Source organism: Symphalangus syndactylus, chromosome 3 (assembly GCF_028878055.3).
Source record: "Symphalangus syndactylus isolate Jambi chromosome 3, NHGRI_mSymSyn1-v2.1_pri, whole genome shotgun sequence".
In the NCBI taxonomy this organism is placed as follows: domain Eukaryota; kingdom Metazoa; phylum Chordata; class Mammalia; order Primates; family Hylobatidae; genus Symphalangus; species Symphalangus syndactylus.
In genome coordinates, this window is record NC_072425.2 from 56,608,403 (window position 1) to 56,635,998 (window position 27,596).

The window sequence follows — 27,596 nt, forward strand, 5'->3', positions numbered from 1 at the left end:
AATAGGAAATCAACAAAATCATGTGTTCTTTGAAAAAAACAAACAAAGAAAAAACAAACAAACAAACAAAAAAACAAAGGCTGGGTGCAGTGGCTCATACCTGTAATCCCAGCACTTTGAGAGGCCAAGGTGGGTGGATCACCTGAGGTCAAGAGTTCGAGACCAGCCTGGCCAATATGGTGAAACCCTATCTCTACTAAAAATACAAAAATTAGCCAGGCATCATGGCAGGCACTTGTAGTCCCAGCTACTCAGGAGGCTGAATTGCTCAAACCTGGGAGGCAGGGCTTGCAGTGTGTGGAGATCACACCACTGCACTCCAGCCTGGGCAACAGAGTAAGACTCCATCTCAAAAAAAAAAAAAAAAGAAAGAAAACAAAAAAACTAACAAATCTTTAGCTAGGTTACCCAAGACAAAAGAGAGAAGACAACTAAAATTCAAAATGAAAAAGGGGATATTGCTGATTTCATAGAAATAAAAAAGATTATGAGAGCTATGAATGATTGTATGTCAACAAACGGATGATCTACATAAAATAGACAAATATTACAAAAACACAATCTACCAAGGTTAAATCATGAAGAAATGGAAAATCTGAAGCCTATAACTCATCAGGTGATTGAATCAGTAATCAAAAACTTTCCAACCAAGAAAAGCCCGGGACTAGATGACTTTACTGGTATATTCTACCAACACTTAGGGAAGAATTAACATCAATCCTTCCCAAACTGTTCCAATAAATTGAAGAGGAGGTCACACTTCCAAACTCACTCTACAAGGCCAGCATTGTCTGATACCAAAGCCAAAGACACTGCAAGAAAAGAATACTAGCGAACAATATCCCTTACAAATATTGATTCAAAAATTCTCAACAAAATACCAGCAAACCAAATTCAACAGTGCATTAAAAGATTATCCACCAGGACTAAGTGGGATATATTCCTGAAAAGCAAAGATGGTTCAACATCAATGGTATTAATAGTTCAACACCATTCAACAAAGATGGTTTCAATGCACTGAAAATCAATCAGTGCAATACACCACATTGATAGAATAAAGGAAAAATATCAATTATTGCAGAAAATACATTTGACAAAATTCATAAAACACTTCCCTTAATCAATACCTCTAAACTCTATCACGTCATAAACTATGCATATACTTTCACCCCCAAAGCATCCTAAAACAATTCCTATTTAAAAATAAACTTATATCCATGCTACTCACAAATATACATCCCAAGTATATGCAAGAACCCTAGAAATACACAATTAAAATTTCCGAAACCCACATATACATGAAATTATCCTATTCTTCTGAGCAGTCTAGGAAAAAAATAATAAAAAATAAATAAATAAGAAGGAAATAGCCCTCGTGTGCCCCGCTGAGGGGGAGGGGTGGGCTGGAGGTGTGGGTGGAGGGTTTGCAGTTCCACTGCAGCAAAGGCTCCTGTGTCCCTGTGCAGAAATGACACATGGAGTCCTGTCATGTCACACGAGAGCGCAGCACACAGACACTCACAAAGAGAGGGGAAATACACAGCACCTGGCTGTCTGCTGCCCCCCGCGCCTCCCCCAGCCACCCTGGCCAAGCCCTTTGTGCTCTGCCCCCACTCCCCGGCCCTGCACCCTCCCCGCCACATGGCACCCAAACTTGGCTCGGGCCAGCCCAGCAAAGTACAGAACTCAAGTCCCAGTGGAATAGAAGATGAACTCAACTGAATTCAGTGAAGATGTAGAAGAACTTCTAAGAAGTGAAAGTGGAGACAGAGGCCAAAGGTGCTGCTCTAGACTGCTCCATGAATTCCAGGACTTCTGAAAAGCACCCTTTGGACAGCGTCTTCACTGCCCTCCAGGACTCGGCTGGTCAGCAATGACCAGCTAGACTCTGTCCCCAGTGTGGAGAGGAGGCAGCTGATCCCACAGGCGCTCCTGGCAGGCTTGTGGAACCCGAGAACAGCTCGCCCTGCCAAGGCAATGGAGAGCAGGCCGGCAGGGCATGAGCTCGGGCTCTGTGTGGCCAGGCAAGGAGGAGTTCTGCAAGCACGCCACCACCCCTTACTACAAGAAGCCTCTGTATGGCATCTCGCACAAGGTCATGGAGAAGAAGAACCCTCCCTCAGGGGACCTGCTAAACACGTACGAGCTCTTCCAGAAGGCAAATGTCAACAACAACCCCTCATCACTTAGGCTCGTGAATGAGCCACAGAAGTGGGACTGTGGTGGCACTGGAGCAGCCACCAACAGTGACCCTAACATCTACTTCCTGATCCAGATGTTCTACATGCTTAACACCCTCACGTCCAACAGGTCCCAGCTGCACAGCAAAGTGGACCTGCTCTCCCTGAAGGTGAACCCCACTGAGATGGTGGCCAAATTCCAGCCGCCCCCACCACCCCATAGCAGCTCACGGGCCATGGAGCTCAAGCAGATGGTGGACCAGAGCCTGTCGGGTGGGGTCCTGGCCTGCTGCCCGCTGGTGCAGCTCTTCTCCAAGCTCTTCAGCCGCGGTCGACTTCTCCTGAGGCTGCAGTGCCTGTGGCTTTGAGGCCAAGCATAAGCTGGAGTCACTGCACCTGCAGCTCATCCACAGCTACGTGGAGGTCTACTACCCCTCAGTGAAGGACACGGCTGCGTGACAGGCCGAGTGCTTGCCCCAGCTGAATAACTTTTTCAGCTGCTTCTAGGCCCAGTGGGAGATGGAGAACAGCCAGGACGGTGGCCAGACTGCCAGCTTCTTTGAGGCCGAGCAGTGGACCCTGGCCACTTCCTAGACCACAAAGACGAGGAGGAGGGCCTGTCTCTGGACCAGAGCAGCACCATCGCCTCTAACCACGTGGTGGACATGCAGGACCTCACCGACTTCCTGGATGAAGCCTCTTAGGGCCCGGCGAGTTTGCCCTCTTCCTCCTCCACTGGCTCTTCCCTGAGCCCTTCGACCACTGCAAGGTGGGTGAGCAGCACAGCTGCTACGGGGATGGCGGCAAGCAGGAGCTGGAGCCGCTGAGGCTGCAGAGCATCCACAACTACCCGGAGGTCTACTTCCCCCACATGCAGGAGGAGGCCTGGCCGCAGCAGTGCGCCCAGCGCATCAACGACAAGCTCCAGGGCCTGGGGCTGGACGCGGGCAGCGAAGGTGAGCCCCCCACGCGACGACTGCTGCGACTCCTCCAGCCTCTGCCCGATGACATCTCAGTAATCAGGGTGGAGGATAGCTTTGAGGGCGAGCGGCGCCGCTCCAAGAAGATCTGGCTGGTACCCATTGACTTGGACAAATTGGAGATCCCCCAGCCCAACTTGGAGGTACCCGGCGCCAACTGCCTGCTCAGCAAGGAGCATCTACGCAGTATCTATGAGAGCAGCCTGTCCATCGGCAACTTGGCCTCGCGCCTGCTGATGCCCCTGTTCCCCAAGCTCTTCACCCACGAGAACCTGCACAAGCAGTTACAGCTGTAGGGGCTCCCTAGGCAAGAAGCAGCTGGACTTGTCCCGCATCAAGTTCATTCGCCACTACGTGCACATGCTCTACCTCCGTGCCCAAAACGACCACTTCTGGACCCTGGAGTTCATGGGCAAACTGGACAAGCACTGCCCGTGCCGGGACACGAGCAGAGGCCCTCCTACCAGCAGCAGTGCAAGGTCCACGTGCTGGCCCCCAGTGCAGAGACATGAGGAGCTATGCAATCAACCCCGAAAGGTTCGGGGAGGAGTTTGAGGGTCCCCTGCTGCCCCCGAGAGGAGCAGCAAGGACTTCTGCCAGACCCCCTTGGACGAGGTAGTGGTCCCTCGCCCGGCTTCCCGGTGCCCTCTCCCTACCTGCTGTCTGACAAGGAGGTGCGCACGATCGTGCAGCAGAGCCGCTCCCTGGGCAACTTGGCTGCAGGGCTCCTCCACCACCGAGAACCTCCGGCTGCAGCACAACCATTCCCGGGCTTGCAACAAGAAGCAGCTGGACCCCACACAGCTGTGGCTCATCCACCACGACGCGGAAGCCGTCTACCCCGTGGAGAAGGTGGAGGAAGTGTGGCACTGCGAATGTATCCCCAGCACCGATGAGCGGTGCCGCTGCCCTAACAGGAAAAAATGCAACATCCTCAAGAAAGCCAAGAAAGTGGAGAAGTGAAGGCCCGTGGCCTGCCCAGAGACTCGGGGTCACCAGAGACTGAGGGTTGCTCAGCAGCATGCCTACGGCATCCACAGACAGGCAACTTATGTCCGTGGGGTGTGGCTTACTACACTTGCGCACGTAAACACCCAACCAACCACAAGAAAGAAGCCTTGAGTTTGGTCTCTTGTCCTTATGACTTCTGTCCTGTGTGTCCCCTGGTGCAGCCTGAGAGTGGGGAGTGCAAGCTGTGAGAGCAGGGACTAGTGGGTAGGGGTCCTCTCTCCCTGGTCGTGTCCTCCCCAGCCCCTCACAACTTCAAATGCAAACTCAGCAGCTTTCTCACTCCTCTTCCCATATTTTACAGCTTCCATTTTTATCCTTCTTTTTTTAATTAAAAAGAAACCCTTAAAAAAATCACTGGGCTCTTTGGTGGCCATTTTACTTAGAAAAAAATCTTTTTAAAAGTGCCGTCTTCAGGCCGGGCATGGTGGCTCATGCCTGTAATCCTAGCACTTTGGGAGGCCAAGGCAGGTGGATAACCTGAGGTCAGGAGTTCAGGACCAGCCTGGCCAACATGGTGAAACCCCATCTCTACTAAAAAAAAAAAAAGCAAAAATTAGCCGGGCGTGGTGGCGGGTGCCTGTAATCCCAGCTACTCAGGGGGCTGACAGGAGAATCGCTTGAACTCGGAAGGCAGAGGTTGCAGTGAACCGACATAGCGCCATTGCATTCCAGCCAGGGCGACAAGAGCAAAACTCCATCTCAAAATAAATAATAAATAAATAAATAAATAAATAAAAGTGCCATGTTTGTGTACAATGGCTAATCATAGCTTCAGGTGGCATGGATACTGATTTTACCGACCTTGTCTTTTACATCTGATTCTGGAAGAGTCAAGAGGCCTCTTGCATGGCAGTAGAAGGGATGGAATAGTGTGAAGCCCTTTGCGACCATGTGCAAGTTTTTCCTTCTGCTCCGGTGCCTCAGAAGGCTTCCATTCAGCTTGGCCTGTCCATCAGGCACGTGGGCAAAATGTTGTGCTCACTCTGTAGAGGAGAACACTTGATGATGATGATATGAATGTAGAAAGCCATGGAAACATGTCTGCAGTGTCTTCATTTGAGCTGTGGCCTTCCACTGTCCCCATTCCCTCTCCACACATGGTTGCTTGTTGGAGATTCTGGGTTCTGGGAGCTGTGTGGTGACTTCCCCAAACCTCAGTGTTAGCTCCTCCAGGCAGCACCACATCCTCGTTCCCTAGGGTGGGCCCATGTCTGGGCCCCTCTTGGGGATACCAGGCAGTGGAAGGACACAGGTCATCTCAGATGGGGCACCCATGTCCCTTCCCAGGGTCCACTCACGACTTTCCCCTTGGACCCCCTAGAAAGTCCTGCTGTCCTCCACCTGGCCACTCCTTGGCTTTGGGAGACACATGTCTTCTCTCCCCACTCACTGGGAATGTCAGACTCCTGCAGGCCAGCTGCATGCTCTCCAGGATCACCAACCAGGAAATTCCCCGACAGGTAAAATCTTTAAAAATGACACTTTACCTACCTAACTTTGGGGGCCAAATGCCTAAGAGGGAAAGGAAACAGTCTAACCACAGTCCAGGAAAATTAATTGAATCACATGGGGTAGACATAAAACCCCTGTGGGAATATTATAGGTTCAATAACCTAATGGCTTAGTATTTTGCTACTTTAAAATGCAGAGATAACAGAAACAATCTGAATATTCCTCATACAGCTGGTAGAGACTTCAGTTCCAGTGGCCATATGACATAATTTTGCCTGTACCCAGGGGCATTTTTAAAAATATAACATCAGATTTTAAGCAATATAAAGTTGCTAACATAACTAGTAAATTTGCTCTTGTGTCATTTACAGATTATTTCTGTTGAAACTGCAAACCTGAATTACTGAAATCTAGAAAGACACAGGGACTTACTGTCATACACAGCTACTCATGCACACACACACTGCTAACTAAAAGCTGAAGTGAGATGAAGGGGGCCTACATGAAAAACAAATTTAACTTCTTTGTGCCTGGAAAGAAGGGACTGGAGTAGCCAGGAGACTCACTTTCCCTCATCGCATGGGCCCTTCTCTATGCCTTAGTCTCTCCAGCACATGCACACAGCATGCACACACACGTGCCTTACCCAAAGACATCTGTGGCCCTCTCCCCACCTGCCCCACTGGTTGTTGGGGGTGAGGAGTCCCATGAAGTTTGTTCTAGTTTCTAGGATGTAAACAAGAAGACTCCAAGCCATGAATTGCCCTGCTTTCCAGAGGGCGAAATGTTGACCCTGCAACTTTAGAAGCGCAATCACTTATTAATAACTTTTTTGAAATTCCCATCTACCCATGTCAGAGAAATCAATAAGTTCTAGGAATTAAATATGTCTGTTTGTAACCTAGAACATGCTCAATTTTTGGAAACCATATTTCAGTGATGATTTTCTTAATAGCGTTCATGTGTAGGGCTTCTTCCCCCAAAATCTTACAGTCCCTTTCGTGAAGTGAAATGGACACATCCTGGGAACTATTCCCAACCCTCTGGACTGTCGTCAGGAAACGCCTGCAGGTCCTGTGCCCTGTCCATATCATGTCCTCACTTCTCCATCCATACAGGTGGCTCCAGTGGGCATTTTTTTATTTTAAACTTTTTACATGAAGCAATAGAAGTATAAAATACTGATTTTTTCAAAATTTAATATGTTCCATGAAATCCGTTGGCTATCCCTTTCCTTCCCCCCATCTAAATTATTTGGTTTTTACTTGTTTGTTTTTTGGATTTTTTTTGTCTTGTATCCCAAGGACTAAAAAATTAGCACAGACACGTTTTGATGTTGAGTGAACTAGTAAGTCACAGTAGGTGGTAGGGTTCATTGGTTTCTCCGTTAGTAAGTTTTTAAAGAATGAAGATAGTCATGAATGTACTGAGTGTTCAAACCCTGCTTCAGTTCACCTTGGCTGTGTCTACATGACGACAAATGTCTGACAGGGAATAAAGTCGTGTCTGGTGTCATTTGCACTAGTGTGTCCCTCCCCCTTCAGTGTTGGCCCCAAACCTTCCTTTTCTTTTATGTTTGTTGTTGGGGAGGGAGGACCACATCAGCAGCAATCAGCAACCAACCACTGGGATCTACTTAGTGGTGAGCGGTCTGGCTGTTTAATTGGTAAGAGTCGCTGGCCTGACCACACTACAGCATGGCCACGTGGGTTCCTGCAGAGATGGCCTCAGTTTCCAACATTCACCCCAAATGTTTGCTTCTGGCCCAATTGAGAGGGGATCTTGAGACTCCCAAGTGGAGGTCATGAGCTTGCATCCTGCCTGACTGTGTAGACTGTATGGATATATGAAGTGGGGGTGGGGGCCAAGGGGCTATTACTGCTGTTTGGAAATATTTGCCTCTTGTAGATCCAGCCTTAATGGTTTTGTGACATCCTAGTACTAGTAAACCCTGCACAAAGTGGGTATCAGAGTTAATACTGTGAGGAGACAAAGTAGTGAGAATAGTTTTGCTAAAGATAATGAAATCCCACATAATGTCTGCATTTTACCATTTACTTGAGTGTATCCTTAGAAAAACTTAATGTAATGAAAAACCCAGGACATTTTTGGAAATCGTGTGCTCTCTAGCAACTTTGTGTGAATTTTTATACAACACTATTTTTTTAAATTACATCAAATGTTATAAAAATAGAAAAAAAAGGAAGTTATCCTATACTCCCCTGGTAGAAGCACAGACCACACACTCACAGCTCTAGAACGGACACACAGCTGCCACATTTCCTGACAATATTAACACTCTTCAGATTACACAAACTCAAACATGCAGATGCCTGAATAACACACCCACAATATACTCATAGATCCAAACACACACATGGCTGTATACTCCCACATACAAACATACACAAGCCTCCACCTTGAAAACTATAAATATTCTGTCCATATCCTCAGGTTACATACATACAGCTTATAACACCCAAATACACCCAGCCATCTCTCTGCCTCCAAATTCTTCACACCTAAATTCTCATCTAGACACCGTGAGCATAAATAAAACTCCTCTACTCTGAATACACACAAATCCAACACACAAAGCATTAAAACATAGAACATTTCCTGCCTTTTCAAATGTATGCACACATATTCACAATATCTCACAGTACCATCAAAATACAGAGAACCACCCCCAGCACGCAAATACACACACACACACCATTCAAATATGAACACATAACTATCTAGTGCCCTCAGAATAAACCCAAAACCCACTATGCTTCTGTAATATACTAAAAACTCACCCACATTCCCCTAAAAACACATTTCCAACACCACCGACTACTTAACCTACCTACATAAATATATATCTTAAATATAGAACACATATACATGACACAGAATACAAATACCCAAAACAGACACAAATCCCCAAAATGTGTTAGTATAAAAACATACCACACCTGCCAATGCCTCCCTTGTCATACAGCAGTCTTCACACACCTAAACACACTCCCTCATCAACTCCCCATACTCCTTAGTGAAATGTAAACACAGCAATGGAACATGTTCTGAATGTATAAACAATGGGGCAGACGTATCACTATGAAGAGTATTCATGGTCCTTCTCTGTGGTGTCTCTGTCTGAGATATTATACCTCCCTAGTCTGTTTAACTCGAGTATGGCCACATGACTTGTTATGGCAAATGAAATGTGAGCAGAAATGCCATGTATGACTGAGTAGAAAAAGTCCTTCTAGTCCTGTCCCAAATGAGGCTGCTCCATCCATCCGGATCCAAGGCAGAGGACCGGTAACTGATCAAAGCCAACCAATGGAGGACATGTAACATATGTGAGAAATCTATGTTGTTGGAAGTCACTGAGATGCAGAATTATTTTTTACATCAGATAATCTGGGATAGTCTAATGGATACATACCCCACCCACCAAAACACAGAGAAATATCACACTGCAAACACACACACACATCCTCTCAAAACTCCCCAAATATGCATCGTCAATTATATACAGTTAGAAATACACATCTGGCCGGGCACGGTGGCTCACGCTTGTAATCCCAGCACTTTGGGAGACCGAGGCGGGTGGATCATGAGGTCAGGAGATCGAGACCAGCGTGGGCACCCTGACGAAACCCCGTCTCTACTAAAAATACAAAAATTAGCCGAGCGTGGTGGCCCACGCCTGTGGTCCCAGCTAGTCGGGAGGCTGAGGCACGAGCATCCCTTGAGCCTGGAAGGTTGAGGCTATAGTGAGCCGAGATCGCACCACTGCATTCCAGCTTGGGCGAGAGGAGACCCTGTCTCAAAAGCAAAACAAAACAAAAAACAGCAAACAAAAAAACAACTGGTAGGAAAATGCACCCTCAAAACACATGATGAGATGGTCAAGACCAGACCCTAGGAGGGTGGGGACTGGCTGGGTGGGTATCCAGAGACCATGGGCATTTCATAAGGCATTGTTTCCAGTCTCCTCCACTCAGAGATTCTTCCTCCCCTGAAGTCTTGCATTAAGTAAGTGACTGAATCAATCATCAAGAGTTAATGAAGCTCTGACTTTGTACATATTGTCCTTTGCTTGTACAGTTGGGGACTGCCTTAGAAACAATCTCCAGGTAACTTTTCCAACTGCTTTTGTGAAGCCAAGTTTTCCATTTTAAAATCTAAGATTAACTCAGTAATCTTGCTTTTACAGCAAGTGGGCATGGAGCTGTAAAAGTTATGGACAAGCTGCTTGGTGCATTAGATAGCATAGGAGCTAACCTTGTGGGACATCTCCCCACATTCGTAATATTTACCCCTAAGTCTATAATCAATAAATGCTTGTTTGGAGGCCATAGAAACTCTTCCCAAGATCTGACCTATGTCTTCTGCCATCTGCCTGATTCCTCCCACAGGAAAACACTGTGTAGGAGATATTGTGAATAGAAATATGAATATAGGCTGGGTGTGGTGGCTCACGTCTGTAATCCCAGCACTTTGGGAGGCCAAGGTGGACGGATCACCTGAGGTCAGAAGTTCGAGACCAGCCTGGCCAACATGGTGAAACCCCATCTCTACTAAAAATACAAAAATTAGCCAGGTGTGGTGGCGGGCGCCTGTAATCCCAGCTACTCAGGAGGCTGAGGTATGAGAATTGCTTGAACCCGGGGAGGCAGAAGTTGCAGTGAGTGAGACGGCACCATTGCACTCCAGCCTGGGCAACAGAGTAAGACTCTGTCTCAAAAAGAAAAAAAAAATTACAAAAATTAGCCAGGCATGGTGGTGGGTGCCTGTAGTCCCAGCTACTCAGGAGGCTGAGGCAGGAACAACCGCTCAAACCTGGGAGGTGGAAGTTGCAGTGAACCTAGATTGCACCACTGCACTCCAGCCTGGGCAACAAGATTGAAACTCCATCTCAGAACAAACAAACAAACAAACAAACAAACAAACAAAATAAATAAGAAGATGGATATGTTGATGGAAAAATAAGCAAAAGACATGAAATATACAACCTACAAAATAAAAATGATCAATAAACTCATAAAAAGTTTACCTCACTCATAAAAATAGAAATTAAAACAAAAAAGAGGTCATTTTTTTCCACCAATCAAATTGATGAAGTTGAAAAGGCAATACTATCTTGTGTTTTCCAGAATAAATTAAAAAGAACCCTCTTATCACTGATGGTAAAGGTATAAATTTATGCAACCTTTCTGGAGGAAAACTTCAATATGTATAAAAATATTTTTTACCCAGTAATTTAATTATTTGGAATTTCTGTTGGGAAAACAATCAGAGAATCATGTATTTATGACCTAGATTGTTAATCTCAGGTTGTTTTGTTTTTCAAAAAGGAGCCATCAAAAAGATAGTACGGGAATATTATAAACAACTCTACACACATAAACTTGATAACTTAGATGAAATGGACTAACTTCTCAAAAAGCACAGTACTCTAACTTACCCAATATAAAATAGATAATTTGAAAGGCTAGTTTAAGGGCTCAACTATTAGAAAATAGAATTCAAAAAAGAAATCTCCAGGCTCAGATGGTTTCACTAGAAAATTATACTAAATGTTCAAAGGTTATTCAATCTCTTCCAGAAAAGAGAAGAGGAAGGAACATTTTTCAATTCATTTTATAAAGTCAGCATTACTCTGATACAAAAAACAGACAATGATAGTAAAACTGACCCAATAATCTTATAGACTGTTCTTTTGGATAAACATAGAAACTGATCTTTCTGTTCTTAAAGCTTGAAGCTTGCATTTGTTTTCTATGAATTCCTTCCTCAGGAAAGGACCTTCAGACCTCTCAAAAAGAGTATTAGAGAACTGAAAGTCACCAGATCACCACATCCTGACAATAAGAAGCCTGGAGCCCTCATTCCTCATGATTGCTTCCTTTCCCCTCTCTAATTCCTATATTCTTGCACATTGTCACATTTCTTCTCTGTTATGTAAACCACTAGTTTTAGTCTGTCGGGGAGATGGATTTGAAACTGAGCTCCCCCATCTTCTCGGCTGCAGCACCCAATTAAAGCTTTCTTCCTTTGCAATACTTGTTGTCTCAGTGATTGGCTTTTTGTGTGGTGAGCAGCAAGGCCTAGACCAAACCCCTGGTGTTTTGGTAACAATAGTTCCAAAAAAAACAAAAACAAAAGAATACTACAGACCAGCCGGGCACAGTGGCTCACGCCTGTATTCCCAGCACTTTGGAGGGCCGAGGCGGGTGGATCATGAGGTCATGAATTCAAGACCAGCCTGGCCAACATGGTGAAACCCCATCTCTACTAAATACAAAAATTAGCCGGGCGTGGTGGTGAGTGCCTGTAATCCCAGCTACTTGGGAGGCTGAGGCAGGAGAATCGCTTGAACCCCGGAGGTGGAGGTTGCACTGAGACCTTGCCACTGCACACCAGCCTGACAACAGAGCGAGACTCCATCTCAAAAAAAAAAAAAGAATACCAAAGACCAATATCCCTCATCAATAAATGAAAAAACCCTTAACAAAATATTGACAAGTAGAATTCAACAACAGATAAAACAAATTATACACCATGACTGAGTGGGATTTATTCTGGTAATAGAAGGCTGGTCCAGTATTCAGAATCAGTCAGTGTAATCCACCATATCAACAGGCTAAAGAAGAAAAACCATATAATTATGTCAATCGATGGAGAAAAACCACTTGAACAAATTCAAAACTCATTCATGACTTAAAAAAGACACTCGCTGAAGTGGGAGGATCACTTGAGGCCAGAAGTTTGCGACCAGCCTGTGCAACATAAAAAGACCCTATCTAAAAAAAAAAAAAAAAAAAAAATAGCCAGGTGCAGTGGCTCACACCTGTAATCCCAGCACTCTGGGAGACTGAGGTGGGTGGATCACGAGATCAGAAGATTGAGACCATCCTGGCTAACACAGTGAAACCCTGTCTGTACTAAAAATACAAAAAATTAGCTGGGCGTGGTGGCACACACCTATAGTCCCAGCTACTTGGGAGGCCGAGGCAGGAGAATCACTTGAACACAGGAGGTGGAGGCTGCAGTGAGCCGAGATTGTGCCACTGCACTCCAGCCTGGGCGACAGAGCAAGACTCCATCCCCCCCCGCAAAAAAAACCAAAACAAAACAAAACAAAATTAGCTGGAGAGGTGGGTGGTGGTGCATGCCTATGGTCCCAGCTACTTGGGAACTGAGATGGGAGGATCGCTTGAACCTAGGAGTTGGAGGCTGCAGTGAGCCATGATCACACCCCTGCACTCCAGGCTGAGCAACAGAGTAAGACCCTATCTCTGAAAAAAAGAAAGTCTTAGAAAACAATAAATAGAGGAGGAGCTTACCTCAACTCTATCAAGTACATCTACAAAAATTTCTAGCTAGCATTATTATTTAATGGTGAAAGAGTGAATGCTTATCCTCTAAGATCAGGAACAAGGCAAGGATGTCCTCCCTCACTACTGTTACTCAACGTATGTAACCCTGGAAGTTGTAGTCAGCACACTAAGGCAAAGAAAATCATGAAAGGGAAACAGATTGGAAAGCAGGTAATAACATTGTCCTTCTTTGCAGATGCCATGATGATCTATGTAGGAAATCCCAAGGAATTTACAAAAAACCAAAACACTCCCTAGAATGAGTGCATTCAGCAAAGTCACAGGACACAAGATCAACATACAAAACCAACTGGATTTCTATATATTAGCAACAAACTAATTCATAATAATAATTAAATTTAAAATATGTACTATTAATCCCTTAAAAAATGAAATAGTATTATATAAATCTAAAAAACGTGTGTAGGATTCTTACGCTGAAAACCACTACATGTATGCATGTATCTATGTGTGTGTATAAACTTGCATGTATATGTATCTGTGTGTTTGTCTGTGTTAATTAAATGCAACGATCATGGCCCAGATTGTGTTACATGGTGGGAAAACAGACATGAACAAGATGGAGTGGGTACCTCCCTTCAGGCTGCTTACAGTGTAGCTTGGAAGTCAGACACTAAACCCATGAATGAAAATGTGTTGGGAGCTTCAAAGAAGTAGCCCTGAGTGCTCATGGCATCAAGCACCTGGAAGACCAAATCATGAGGTCAGAGCATGGGGGTGAGACTATACAGATTTACAAGGCTTCTGTTAGAATGTCCTTCTATTAGAGGACATGTCCTCGATGTCCTCTAATTCTAGATATCTGGAGGAGAGATGCTGATTGGGCCATTCTAGGTCAGGACTCTCTCTCCTACCCCTTCAAGAGTGTGTGTGCGTGTGTGTGTGTGTGTGTGTGTGTGTGTGTGTGTGGTGGGAGGCATGACTCAATATAAATGTAGCAGCTGAGTCCTAATTTTGGATGAGGGGGTGAGGAAGAACCATTTGCACTGGCTGGATGCACCAAAGGCTAGAGAAAAACTAGAAAGAGCACCAAGATTTAAAGAACCAGAGGAAGAGGAGCTGCAGGGAAGAGAAGCAAATGAGAAGGAGCATCCACAGAGTCAGAGAGAAAGCAGAGTCAGGGCTTCCTGCTGTTGAGTGAGTTGTGCAGCTGCTCCAACTGCAGTAGATTGTTCACCTCAGGTTGTTTTGTTCTCAGAGTTCTCCCACTGAGCCATGAAGGTGACAGTGCTATGTGCCTCAGAGGGCTGCTGAGTGTGCAGAGTGAGACGCTGCACACTCCCCTTAGCGATCTGAGTTGTGACTATTGTGGCTCAGGAGCACAGCTTACAGTTTTAGCATCTGGGAGTGCTTTTCTTGGCAGGCTGCAGACACATGCGTTTGGAAAATAGGAAGAAATCCAAAAATGGCTTTTGCCGTGGCTCAGCTAGAATTGTCGGTAACGTGGCAACTCATTTCCTCTGGATAGATTTGTGGCAGCTTAAAATTCTAAGAACTGCACTTTCTTCAGTGGTTCAAGGAGATCTGAATCCCAGGCCTCTGACAAAGGGTTCTCTCCCAAGACAATAACACACCGTGTTTCTCTCCTTTCTTCCACAGACCTCAGAGGACAAGCCTTCTGAAAGGGACGCCCTGCAGCCTGGCTGCAATATTGTGACCACAGATTACACACTGTACAGTAGCACAACCCTGATGGCTCTCTCCACAGGGCAAGGGGTGGACCTCTTCATGCTTGACTTGGTAGGTACAGAATATGGTAGCCTCTGGGCTTGGGGACTTGATGGGCCTCTGTGTTTTAATGCTAGTCGCCTGGGATAATTTCCTGGTCATTCCTAATACTTGTTTTTGGGGCCAGAGAGCCTGAAAACCTAGTTTCGGGAGCCAACACCATCATCAGAAACCATGAAGGGCCTCTGTCGCAGTGAGGGAACCCAGGGTAGGAGTTCCTGCAGAGTCAATTGCATCAACTCAAGCCCTATCCTTAAGGAGTTCATTTTTCAAAAATGAACTCAATCTCTTTGGTTTATGAGAGCTCCATGATTTAAGAATCATAATGCTGCAAATTTCCAGACAGAAGCATGAACTCTTTAGAGCAGCACCATCCGGTAGAATGCTCTGTGAGTTTTGCTTTTAAATGCTGGATGCCTTGTTTATCACTTATGAAATGTTTTGCCAACTATACTGAGGTCTTGTGAAAACTCAGATAATGTTGACCAATGACAACTTCAAAACCTCATGTGTTCACTTAGATAAAAGGTCAGTATTTAAATTTAATTTCGATTTACAGATGTTATTGAGCATCTACTATGTCCCAAAGCACCATTTCAGGCAGTGGAGATACAGCATTGATCAAACACACATGCCAGCCCTTTTGGAGTTCACATGTCAGTTTGTATGTGGAGAGAGGGGGATTGCAAATTTCAAAATGAAACAGAGTTAACAAAACAGGGTTTGCAGTATGGAAATCCAGAAACTTTTCAAATAGAATCTTTTCACCTATAAACCCATTAGACAAAGGCCCACTGCTGTGTCAGTTTGCTAATGCCACAGTTTCCCTTTATTTTCAAAGAAGCCGGCAAACCCTCAGAAATTCTATGGCTTACACATATTACTCTCAATAAATTGCCCTTTCTACAGTTGCTGTAGAGTAACAGCTAACATAATTCTTAATAAGTTGTAGGAATGTAGGTACCTGTCCTAGGGAATTTACATCTATTAATGCATTTAAACATCACAGCAGCTCTGTGAGGTAGGTCCTACTATTATTCCCATTTTCAGATGGGGAAACTGAGGCACATAGAGGGTGAGTAACTTGCCTGAGGTCAAGCTAGTGACTGGTGGTGTCAGGAGTCACACTCTGGCAATCGGTGCTTTAACTACTAAACCAGATTGAATTTCAAAAACAACTGCTCTTGAGTACAAGTAAAATATCTCCAAGAACATTCTGAGCAGTTCTAAAGGCAGTAGGAGGTTCTTTGACTCAGGTACTCAACTCAAGGACTCCCAGGCACAGACAGAGCCTCTGCTTTCTGCCCTCAATCATGACAGCAGGGCCCAGTCTGGACATAGGTGGGCAGGAGAGCTTGTCAGCATGACAGAAGGAAGAGATGAACCATAGCATAATCTTTCCTGATTTCTGTGTATTATCCTGAAACCCCTTTGGATCACATCACCCTACTATAAAGGACATTTGAGCAAAGACCCAGTGCACAAAGCTTAGTGCCTGTTTGGGATGTTGACGTCCAGTGGAGATAGCTTGTGGCAGTTGTCACAGATAGAAATGCCGTGGAGGGCAGTCAGCAGTGATGGAGGCAGCATTCCCTGGTGGGTCAAACTCAGCCTGTGAGGTCTGTGGATTTGCAGACCTGATGATTTGATTTTGTCAGAACACACATATTGTTCAGGCACAGACAGACCACCTCCTGTTAACCAACTCCCCATTGTGGGATAAAGCTCAATGTCAAAGCATTCATTTACAAATAGGAGCCTTTGTTTCTCAGTGACAAGGATCTGGTGCCTGATCATCAGGGACCCTCTTATCAGAGTGTATGAGAGCTCATATTAAAAATCAGCGGTTGTTGGTGACCACACAATCAGAACAAAGGGGCATATTTTCCAGGTTAATAAAATTGTGGAAACAACATTCCAGGGGCCTGAGAGTCCCTGCCCCAGACCCAGGAGTGGATCAACCCAAGGCGTTTTCACCCACCCTGATGCAGAATGAGCTCCTCTGTTCAGGTGGAGAGTGAGTGCCACTGTTTAAATGACAGCTGTGCATCTCCACGCTCTTTGCTGAAAAGCAAGAGCAAAATCGACCCCAGATCAATTAAGTGAAAGGAGTTAGTTACTGCATTGATGGTGATACGAGAAGGGGGCAGGGAAGTGCTGGGAGGAAAAGGGCAGGGTCCTTGGCGAGGGCTCCACCCCCGGGCCTGTGCCCATGGACCTAGGTTAGGACAGGCATTTGTGTTTCAGTGCCCAAATGTTGTATTTCCCAAGACCACCCTGGCCTGTCACGCCCCCATCCTGTGCCTATAAAAACCACGAGACCCTGTAGGGCACGCACACAAGCGGCTGGACTTCAAGAGGAACACGCCCGTGGAAGAACACACGGGCATCTGCCATCAGGCCATTGACCTGTGGATGGTGGAAGATAAGGCAGGGCATATAATTGAGCTGACTAACGCAAGCCGCCTATGGACGGATGGCTAAACTGAAAGAGCACTCTGGAACACACACCCACTGGGACTTCAGCTGTCAACATGCACACCTAGATGCTGCCATGGGGTCGGAGCCTCACAGCCTGCCTGTCTGCATGCTCCACACCCCCATCACATGCCCTGCGAGGGAGATAAGGGAACTTATCTCGTTTCACTGGGAAAGCAGAGGACCTTGGCTAGGAATGGGCAGGGCTAGAGCACCAGGAAGCAGAAAGCACGGCAGTAGTCCTGCAACACGGCCACTCTGTCCTGGACACCAACTCCAGTGCTGTGCCTCTCTCTCAGGTTTCAAATCCCATGGAGGGGTATCTAATTTTTAAGCTAAGGCATGTGCCTGGCCTTGGTCTAGAAAAGGCCCAGATACGGATCTTTCTAGACTGACATCCCACTCTTTAAAGGATGTCAGGGCACTTTTCAGAAGTGGAACTCAAGGCTGGTGTGCTCCAAAGCAACAGATGCCCACAGCGAGTTAAAGCTCATGAGACAAAAACCATCACGTGCATGCCTGTAATAAAAAGAAGTTCGATTTACTGGGCAGGGGGATTTTGCTTGGTGATTCTAAAGAGGGTTTGAGGAACAGAGGGTCAGTCTGGATTGGATATTGCCTGGAAGTGAGTGCAATTAATGATTAGTTATCTTAATAATTTTTAGTTAGGAGCCAGGGAGATTAAAGTGAAGTCGTTGGTAAAGAAGCAGTTGTCAGTCTTGTTAGCAGAAGAGAGGAATGTGTAGTTGTTGAGTCTCCTAGTCACCGTCTTATTTCAGACATGGACAGCATGGCCTTCCTTCTTTATATTCTGGGAATATCTCTGATGTTCCTTGGGAACCTCTGGGCTAGCTGTTAGCTGTAAGCTGTCATTTTGGAGTTTCTCACTTTCTCAAAATCTTGAACATTAATCAAAATGAATCTGGTTTCCAGGCCCCGACTTTACCCCTAGTGACTTAGAGAGACATCAGCATTTAAGGTGGTGTCTGTTGCGAGCTGATCACATTTTTAGTGAGTGATGTCACCAGAATTAGATAAAGGGGTGTCTGAGGGATGCCCTGCAGGTATTGACAACGGTGGCTATAAGAGGGACTGGGCACAATTTTATTAATAAGTCTGAGGATTCCTTTAGATTTTACCAACTTTTTCCTTATGCCGGGTGAACACAGTTTCCAATTGAAAGAACCTCCTCTTTTCCCCAGATAAGAGTAGTTGGGATACCAGAAACGTTTAATGGTTTCCCCAGATAAGAGTAGTTGGGATACCAGAAACGTTTAATGGTTTCTGAGATTGAATCATTAACATAAACAAAATAACTGGGCCGCAAATTGTCAAAATGCATCCCTCACACATCAGTGCAACTTCTCCTCTAACTGTTGACGGCCCAAGTCTTTCTGAAAACATTAATCTGGGGGTGAGAACTTGGGAGATAAACATAGTCATGTTCTTTATAAATAAGGAGCCTCCCTGACGTAGAAATCACAAAGAAAAAGAAAGAAGACCATGGGCCTCTTCCCTTTGAATTGTCTTCCCTCTTGCTATGTTACTACTTGAGCTTCATTTGTGGGCTCCATATTATCACTGTTCTTTCTACCACTCATAAAAACACCACAGGGCAGGCTCCAGAGTGACCACAGCTAAGCCCCAGCTCTGCCAGCAGGTCCCTCATCTTCTCATGATTCTGTGGGCTTCTGTTTCCTGGCATCTCTCTTCTTTCTGGCGTCTCTCTTCATCTCTCTAGGCTCTTGGTGAATTTGTACTGGTGGAAAAAGATGTCAAGATTAGTAAGAAAGGAAAGATTTATAGCCTGAATGAGAGCAATGCTAAGTATTTTGACAGGGCCGCCACTGAATATGTGCAGAAAAAGAAATTCCCTGAGGTGAGTGAAGAAAGCCCAGGTGGGTCGGAGGGAGAATGTTGTCTCCAGGGGGTCCTGTTTGGGTGGTGGCTTCAGGGGGCCTTGCTGAAAGAGGTTGGAGCCACTGTTCATAGCTCTGGTCAGTATGAGAATGGCAAACTCTGCTTTTCTTCATAAGCAATCAGTATCTTTTATAGCTAAAATTTACCTTCTAAAGATAATACTTCCCTTTACATTTAAGTTGTTCCAGGAGAAATTGTTTGTAACAAAAGTTAGGGATCACACTTGCAAAATTCAGAGCTCAGGCCAGAACCTTTCTTAAGTCATTTGTTTAATCTAAGCTCCAACCTATAGATTCACTCACTCAATTGCATTTGCTTTTCGAAGGAATAATTACACAAGAAAACTTCAAAAAGTTCATGGAAAAAAATGAAATTAAAAGATAAAATTAAAAATACAAAATTTATTTCTCAACATAAGCTCCATTGAGCTCAAGACACTTTTGTAAGGGTTTATACCAGCCCTTTAGTCCAACCCTAAACCCAAGGTCCTGGGAATTTAACCCTGCCAAGGCAGGGTCTTTTTTATGTTATTTGCTCAAGAAAAAAGGATGCCCTTTAAAGGTTTTTTAATATTAGAAAACAAAAAGAAGCCAGAAGGAGCCAAATCAGGGCTGTAGTTATATTCCATTAAAACTCTTGCAAAATTCCCTTGTTTATTAAATTAATGAGAGGAATGAGCAGAGCATTGCTGTGGTGGAGAACTCTCTGGTGAAACTTTCCTGGGCTTTGTCTGCTAAAACTGTGGCTTTCTCAGAACACTCTCTTAATAAGCATATGTGGGCCAAGGAGCCAACATCTCCCCAGTGTTGTGAAAATGAATGGCCGTGATTAGTCAAGGCCAAATTGTATCCTGCACCTTCAGAGGCTCTTGCTCTCCTCCCCCAAGTTATGCCCATCTATAGCTATCCATCCATCCATCCATCCATCCATCTGTCCATCCATTCTTATATCCTTTCATCCCTCCCTCCCTCCTATCTATCCATCTTCCTTCCTATCTATCTACCTATCTATCTATCCATCCTCCTTCCTATCCATCTATCATCTATCTATCTATCTATCTATCTATCTATCTATCTATCCATCCTCCTTCCTATCTATCCATCCTTCTTCCTATCTATCTATCTATCCATCCTCCTTCCTATCTATCCATCCTTCTTCCTGTCTATCTATCTATCATCTATCTATCTATCATCTATCTATCTATCTATCTATCTATCTATCTATCTATCTATCTATCTATCTATTCATCCATCCTCCTTCCTATCTATCTATCTATCTATCTATCTATCTATCTATCTATCTATCCTTAACTGAGAGATTTCTCACAGCTTTCCTTTCCAGAGCAAAGGTAAATTGAAGAATAGCAACACCTCCGTCTGTTATGTGGAGTCATTCTGGGCTTAAAAACTAGGAATTTAGGGATGTAAGTTCTATCTCTAGTTCCTGGTAGTTCTCTGTGTGTCTTCCGAAAGATTCTTTCTGTATTTAAATGTTTTGGTTTCATGACTTAACGTTTTCTCCAAATATAAAAATTGTGGTTGTTCGTGTGTAACACGTGGAAGGCACCAAAAAAATAAAATGTAAACAAAAACTATGTGTAAGTTTCTTCACTCTCAGTAGCCCCGCTGTGAACATCATCATACATCTGTCTAGGTTTTGTTTTCTTGCAAATGTGCTTACATAGTTATCATATGTAATCCAATTATAAATACAGTTTTTAAACCTGCATTTCTACTTACATCTACTTCATGAGTATTTCCTAGTTATTAAAACTTCTTCAAAAGCACATTGCTGTACCATAACATATTTAATCATTCTCAGGTTGTTCCACACTTAGTCTGTGTCCAGCTTTTCACTCCATAAAAAAATATTGCAGTGAGCCCCTTTGTACCTCATCTTTGCTGATCTGAAAATTCCCTTAGAAAGTATTCCTAGAAGTAGGATTTCTGGTAAAATAGAATTGTGGATCCTCACCTTAGTCTTCACTGTTAAGTCAGGCCAAGGTGTTTCATCTTGGATCCAATAAAGTGCTAAGTAACTAAAATACCTGAAGACTTGGTAATTTCTTGCCTGTAGTGTGGTTTCAAGGGATGCACTAGAGGACAGTATAATATAATGATCTTCATTATAATTATGGGTTGGATTTAATAATAATAGTAGTTAACATTTACTGGGTGATTAATATGTGGTAAGCCCTGTTTAAAACAGTGTTTTACATGTATTAACTCCTTTATTCTCGTAACAACTCTTGGAGGCAGGTACAGATGGCGAAGATAAGGCACAGAAGGGTTCAATTACTTATCCAAGTGACTGAGCCAGGATTCAAGCCCAAGCATTTTGGCTGCCAACCCATACCCTTAACCACAGCATGACCCTGCTTGGAAACAATCAAATAGGGAAGAACCCTCACCTCCCACACACTGGGGTTGCAGGGCTTAGGGCTGCCTAACCTGCCGGGAGATAGCGCCGCCTCCTTGCTGGCTGCGGAGTTTCTGCCTCCTTCACCTTGGTTCCTTTTCCTGCTTTATGGGCTGTGTGCCTGCTCGGTATGGGCAGGAAAAAAGCCCAGATGAAGAACACACAATTCTGTATCTGGAAGGGAAGAGGAATATGTATCAGGCTGTTTTCAGGAATCTGCTGGAAGGCGGATGGAGGGAGGAAATGAATGAAAGAAAACACTGCTTCAGGGGTTTGGTATTTTGTGTTCTTATTTTTGTTTTTGACAATTGTTAGTGCATTAGGCTTGCCTAATTAGCAGTAATAGTTCCTTACATTTTTCACAAATTCCACCTGGTGCAATGCCAGATGTGATCTATAAAATCAATGTTCCTAGAGATAACAGGTCTAGGGGGTAATGAATTCCCTCAGTATTTGCTTTTCTGCAAAGGATCTTATTCTTTGCCGATGAAGCTTAGTTTGGCTAGATATGAAAGTCTTGGTTGGAGTTTCTTTTAAGAATGTTGATCATTCCCTATGACTCATGGGAAATGGACCTCTGCTGAGAGGTCCATTGTTAGTTTGATGGGCTTCCCTTTGTAGGTGACTTGACCCTTCTCTCTAGCTGCTTTTAACATTTTTTCTTTCATTTCAAGCTTGGAGAATCTGATGATTATGTGTCTTGTGGATGATCTTCTTGTGAAGTATCTTACTAGGGTTCCCTGCATTTCCCGAATTTTCTATTGGCCTCTCTAGCTGAGTTAGTGAAGTTCTCATGGGTAATAACCTGAAATATGTTTTCCAAGTTGTTTCCATTCTCTCCATCTCTTTCAGAGACACCAATGAGTCATAGATTGGGTCTTTTTACATAATCTCATATTTCTCAGAGGTTTTTTTTTCATTCCTTTTTATTCTTTTTTCTTTATTCTTGTCTGACTGTCTTATTTCAGAAAGCCAGTCTTCAAGCTCTAAGATTCTTTCCTCAGCTTCATCTATTGTGCTATTAATACTTGCGATTGCATTATGAAATTCCCGTAGTGTGTTTTTCAGCTCTATCAGGTTGATTACATTCTTTTTCATCCTGGGTATTTAGTCTGTCAGCTCCTGTATTGTTTCATTGTGATTCTTAGCATCCTTGGATTAGGTTTCAACATTCTCCTTAATCTCGATGATCTTCATTCCTGTTTGTATTCTGAATTCTATTTCTGTCATTTCAGTCATCTCAGCCCAGTTCAGAACCCTTGCTGAAGAGGTGATGCAGTCATCTGGCAGAAAGAAGGCACACAGGCTTTCTGAGTTGTCAGCTTTCTTGCATTCATTCTCATCTGTGTGGGCTGATGTTCCTTCAGTCTTTGAAGTTCTGTCCTTTGGATGGGTTTTTTTTTTTCTTTTATCCTATTTGATAACCTTGGGGGTTTGATTGTGGTACAAGTTGGGTCCAGTTTACTGGCTTTGTTTCTGGAAGATTTTAGGGGGTCAAAGCTCAGCTCCCAACTTCTGGACTGCATGCTCTAATTCTGGACTTCTACTGGGCTTTGTTCCCTGTCTCCTTGATGTTAGGAATCCACTGTGCTGGGGGTATGGAGGTTCTCCCAGATAGCAGGTCACAACATTTGTATGGGTGGTGCCAGCCAAAGTGCTTCATAGGATGGTGGCAGTGGAATCTGTCCTCGTTTGCATGTGCCAGCAGCAGTGGCAGTGGCGCCGTGGTGGGGTGCATGCTTGTCCACTGTGGTGGGGTGCTAGTGGGTGCTGGGTTGCCGGCCTCTGTGCATGTGTTCACAGCAGTGGCAGAGGCAGCATGGTGTCAGGAGGAAGGGCACTCCAGCTGGCGTCTTACATGTATTTACACTGGTGATGGTGTTAGCATGTGGGTGGGGTGCTGGTGGGTGCAGGAGTGTGTGTGTCCTCTGTGTGTGTTCCTCTGGGTGGCAGTGACCACTCAGGGTGGACATGTGTCCATTATTCTCCATGCCTAGTTTCAGGCTGGTGGTAGCTTGGCGCACGGGTGGGGCATTAGTTGGGGCAAGGTCTACCCATACACACATGCTCTGGCAAAGCCATATGGGGGGTGGCTGTGGGCAAGTGTATGCAGGCAAAGCAGCACAGGGGAGGCTGCAATGGGGGGAGGGCATTAGCAGGCTGGTGTATGTCTGTGGGGTTACTCTGCTGGAGCTCTCTGCTGGTCAGGTATGGTCTGCCAGCACAGGAGCTATGATGTGGGGCCCTAGGAGGTACCCTCGGTGGGAACCCAAGGCTGCATTGCAAGCAGGCGTGGCCAGGCTGGGGCCCCAGGAGAGACCAGGAGACTGAGGGGTGCTCAGGTCGGACTGGCCCTGTCTCATGGACCACCCCGCAGAGTTCAGATCCCACAGTTCTCCTAGGGCTTAAGTCTCTTATAGGAGCAAGTTGAACCTCAGGGGATGGGTGTCCCTGGCCATACTCCACTAGAGAAGCTCCTGCAACAAACTCTCTGAGCTCCACACTGGCTGGAGTTCTGCCCCTCCCCTTCTCTAAGCAGCTTTCCCTGCCAACTCAAGTGTCCACGGTGGTTGAGGGGCCTTCTTCTGCCAGGGTTCCAGATGCCCATGGCAAGATTGGGATGCTCCTTGCCAGCTCAACTCACCCCTTCTCCAGGAACCAGAGATGGTGTTTCAAGAAGGAGCTCATAGTCAATAGTAGATAGTGCTGCTTAGAAGTTAAGTATAGTGTCCATAGGCTATGGTGACTTGGGGGCATTGGTGACCTTGTGGGAAGTGTATTCCACTGGAGTAATGGGATTGTAGTCAGGGAGCAGTGGGCAGAAGAATGGGGGGAGGTGGTGATGTGGAGGTGGTGGATGTGTACACCTCCACACCTCTACGAAATGTGGCAGTGGGGGATCCCAGGATGGAACTAGAGTCTGATATGGGGACTTTGGATGAATTTCTAATCAAATGGGAGATCATTGAGTTGATGAGCTGAGGCTGAAAGAGAAGTTGATGTGGGGAAAAGAAAGAGAGATCAGACTGTTACTGTGTCTGTGTAGAAAGAAGTAGACATAAGAGCCCCCATTTTGTTCTGTACTAAGAGAAATTCTTCTCCCTTGAGATGCTGTTAATCTGTAACCCTAGCCCCAACCCTGTGCTTGCAGAGACATGTGCTGTGTTGACTCAAGGTTTAATGGATTTAGGGCTGTGCAGGATGTGCTTTGTTAAAAAAGTGCTTAAAGGCAGTATGCTTGGTAAAAGTCATCACCATTCTCTAATCTCGAGTACCCAGGGACACGACTCACTGCCAGGGACCTCTGCCTAGGAAAGCCAGGTATTGTCCAGGGTTTCTCGCCATAAGATAGCCTGAGATATGGCCTTGTGGGAAGGGAAAGACCTGACCGTCCCCCAGCCTGACACCTGTAAAGGGTGTGTGCTGAGGAGGATTAGTAAAAGAGGAATGCCTCTTTGCAGTTGAGATAAGAGGAAGGCATCTGTCTCCTGCTCGTCCCTGGGAATGGAATGTCTCGGTGTAAAACCCAATCGTACGTTCTATTTACTGAGATAGGAGAAAACCGCCTTATGGCTGAGGTGAGACATGCTGGCGGCAATACTGCTCCTTAATGCACCGAGTTGTGTAAAGTCAAACATAAATCTGGCCTACGTGCACATCAAGGCACAGCACCTTTCCTTAGACTTATTTACGACACACAGATCTTTGCTCACAAGTTTTCCTGCTGACCCTCTCCCCAACATTACCCTATAGTCCTGCCACATCCCCCTCTCCAAGATGGTAGAGATAATGATCAATAAATACTGAGGGAACTCAGAGACCAGTGCCGGCGCGGGTCCTCCATATGCTGAGCGCCGGTCTGCTGGGCCCACTTTTCTTTCTCTATACTTGTATCTGTGTCTTGTTTCTTTTCTCAGTTTCTCATCCCACTTGACGAGAAACACCCACAGGTTGTGGAGGGACAGGCCGCCCCTTCAGTTGAAGTACGTGAAAAGAAGAGATGGGGAATAATGGATGTCACTGAGTCTGTGAGAGGCAGAAGGGGGAGGAGGAGCTCTTTCGTCTCACGCCTGCTGTTTGGCTACTGCACTGCTGCTCCTTGGCAAGTCTGTGTGGTGGGTAGGGGAAGAGAAACCAGCTCTATTTCCCTTGAGTGAGCCTCCAGGCTGTGGTAGGTTTGAAGGAGAAGGCCAAAATTATGTGACTGGTTATTCTTACTGTCCTCCCCCTCCGGCCTCACACCCATCATTCACCATGAGCCAGCTGTGTGTCTTATTTGCCACAGCCCGCGTCTGACTTTTAGCTTCAGCATCTGATTTGGGATCATAAACCCCATAAGGAATCTAATGAAATTTATCAACACACTTCCCAGAAAAATGCAGATAAACATACACGTTACATACACATTACATGTTTAGAGGGTTTATTACAGATGCCCTGAAGTCTACCCAAGAGTCCCCCAGAGAATTCCCAAACTCCAGAATAAGAACTTCTGCTCAGAACTCATCAAATATGACTGTAAACGTTGTTCCTGGAAGGTCTAACTGCAACTCAGCTCTATCCCATATCAATTAATTGCATGGGAGAGGCCAGCAGCAGAAGTTGTAACTGACAATTTTCTTTTGCGGGACCTGTGGCTGGCAGCTCTGGGTGGAAAAGATTTCCTTGATGCAAGAGCTGAAGGCTCTTCCCCAACATCAGCAAGCCTGGGGAGCTGAGCAGGTGGTCTTTATCCTGCACTTCCTGGGCCACCTTCTCTGGCAGCAGGGAGCAGCCCCGGGCCAGATCAAGGAGCACTGTTGGAGATGGGTCAGGCTTCTTAAGGGGAAGGACCCCTCCAGCTGGGCTGTGTGAGCTAGGGACAACATGACCCTCCCAGCAGAAACTCACTGGAGACACCTGGGCCTTGTCAGTCAAGTTATTTTCTGTCAAGCAATTGGGATAAACATTTCCTTCCAGGGGCCCCGGACTGCACCTGAAGGAACTGAGGTCTCCCTGGGTCTCCAGGGCCCTGGATGTGGATGTCCTGCGGAGAGATGGGGCTTTTCTTGTCCTCCTGCTTCCGGGTCTCTACCTGACCCCCCTCCTCTATCACTGCTCTGGGCTTTTCTTGGGTCCTCACCTTGGTCTTATTCGGCAGCCTGGCTGGGATCGGAATCAGCTTCCTAGCCCGGACCACCTGCTCACGTGGTGAAGGCAGTTGGAGAGTGAACTTGCTTCTGGGAGGAGGGATCCTCACCGAGCTGGGGTGTCCCAACATCATGGAGTTGCGAGCAGACAGCACGGGTTTCTTCCTTGAGGGGAGCCCGAAGCCCACAGCAGGCAGGACCCCTAGGGGGGCGCCCGTGTCTGGCGGGAGAGGACACGGTCTCCTAGGCGCGTTGTAGAAGCTGACTGGAGAAGGCCCACGACTCTTCTGAGGGTTAAAGAGGAACCGGAAAGGGCCCGGGGTAGACGTGGGCGCCGCAGGGTGAGCCCGGCCAGGCTGAGAGGACTCACGGGCTATGGGAGCTTGTGGGCCACGGCCCGGCAGGGGCCTGCGGCGGGACCAGGGACAAAATATACTTAATAAATTGCCCATTTAGAGCAAGTTGTGTGGGTACAATGGCGAGAAAACGGTCAGTAATGGAGACGCTGCTCCGTAGTCGCCCACTTCTCTTTTGCCAGGCGCGCACTGGGCAGCTGAGCGCTTGTGACGTCCCAGTGGGGCTGGTGACAGAACCAGGGTGCGCCGAAGCGCGCGGGAGCACCCCCGCCCTACGGCGCCTACCAGAGGGGTCAAAGGGCAAAAGAGAGAGCCCCACCCCCACCACGCCCGCCTCCGCCGGACCCAGCAGGACTCTCTAACACCTGAGGACATCCTGCTGCTGGGAGCAGGTGTGTGGCCTCGGATGGGTCCCTCTGTGGGGCTGTGGGGTGTGCGGGCTGACATGTCAGAGCCCTTCCCGCCTGGCGCCTGGCCTGGGCGCTGCCTTGGCACCCAGTGGCCCTGTATTGGCCAGCCCTGTGCCCTGGGTTACAGGGCCAGAACC

General features: G+C 46.0%; 1 protein-coding gene and 1 pseudogene across 3 annotated transcripts; one reads left to right on the forward strand and one right to left on the reverse strand.

Moving 5' to 3' along the window:
• The first annotated feature begins 1,708 nt into the window (after positions 1-1,708).
• LOC129478324 (BEN domain-containing protein 3-like) lies at positions 1,709-4,123 on the forward strand (annotated as a pseudogene).
• A 14,346-nt stretch (positions 4,124-18,469) lies between these two features.
• On the reverse strand, positions 18,470-27,329 carry LOC129479251 (nuclear pore-associated protein 1-like). Of its 3 annotated transcripts, XM_055272062.2 has the most exons (3): positions 26,687-27,323; positions 21,597-21,738; positions 18,470-18,985 (listed from the first exon to the last, which is right to left on the reverse strand). In XM_055272062.2, the coding sequence occupies exons 1-3, from the start codon at positions 27,143-27,145 to the stop codon at positions 18,900-18,902; spliced, it is 687 nt and encodes a 228-aa protein (XP_055128037.1). In that variant the 5' UTR covers positions 27,146-27,323; the 3' UTR covers positions 18,470-18,899. The 3 variants fall into 3 exon arrangements, with proteins under 3 accessions (XP_055128037.1, XP_055128039.1, XP_063492370.1); XM_055272064.2 differs by lacking the exons at positions 18,470-18,985; positions 21,597-21,738 and adding an exon at positions 25,971-26,590 and having other exon boundaries at positions 26,687-27,329; XM_063636300.1 differs by lacking the exons at positions 18,470-18,985; positions 21,597-21,738 and adding an exon at positions 25,971-26,606 and having other exon boundaries at positions 26,687-27,329.
• Between the last annotated feature and the right edge of the window lie 267 nt (positions 27,330-27,596).

Excerpts from the sequence above, each read along its gene's own strand:
- LOC129479251 (XM_055272062.2), bottom strand. The coding sequence starts at position 27,145 with ATGGGCAATTTATTAAGTATATTTTGTCCCTGGTCCCGCCGCAGGCCC. Across the intron at positions 21,739-26,686 it reads GGCTGCCGAATAAGACCAAG|ATACAGAATTGTGTGTTCTT; the intron begins GTGAGGACCCAA and ends CTTCCCTTCCAG. Across the intron at positions 18,986-21,596 it reads GCGGCGCTATCTCCCGGCAG|TACAAATTCACCAAGAGCCT; the intron begins GTTAGGCAGCCC and ends TTTTTCCACCAG.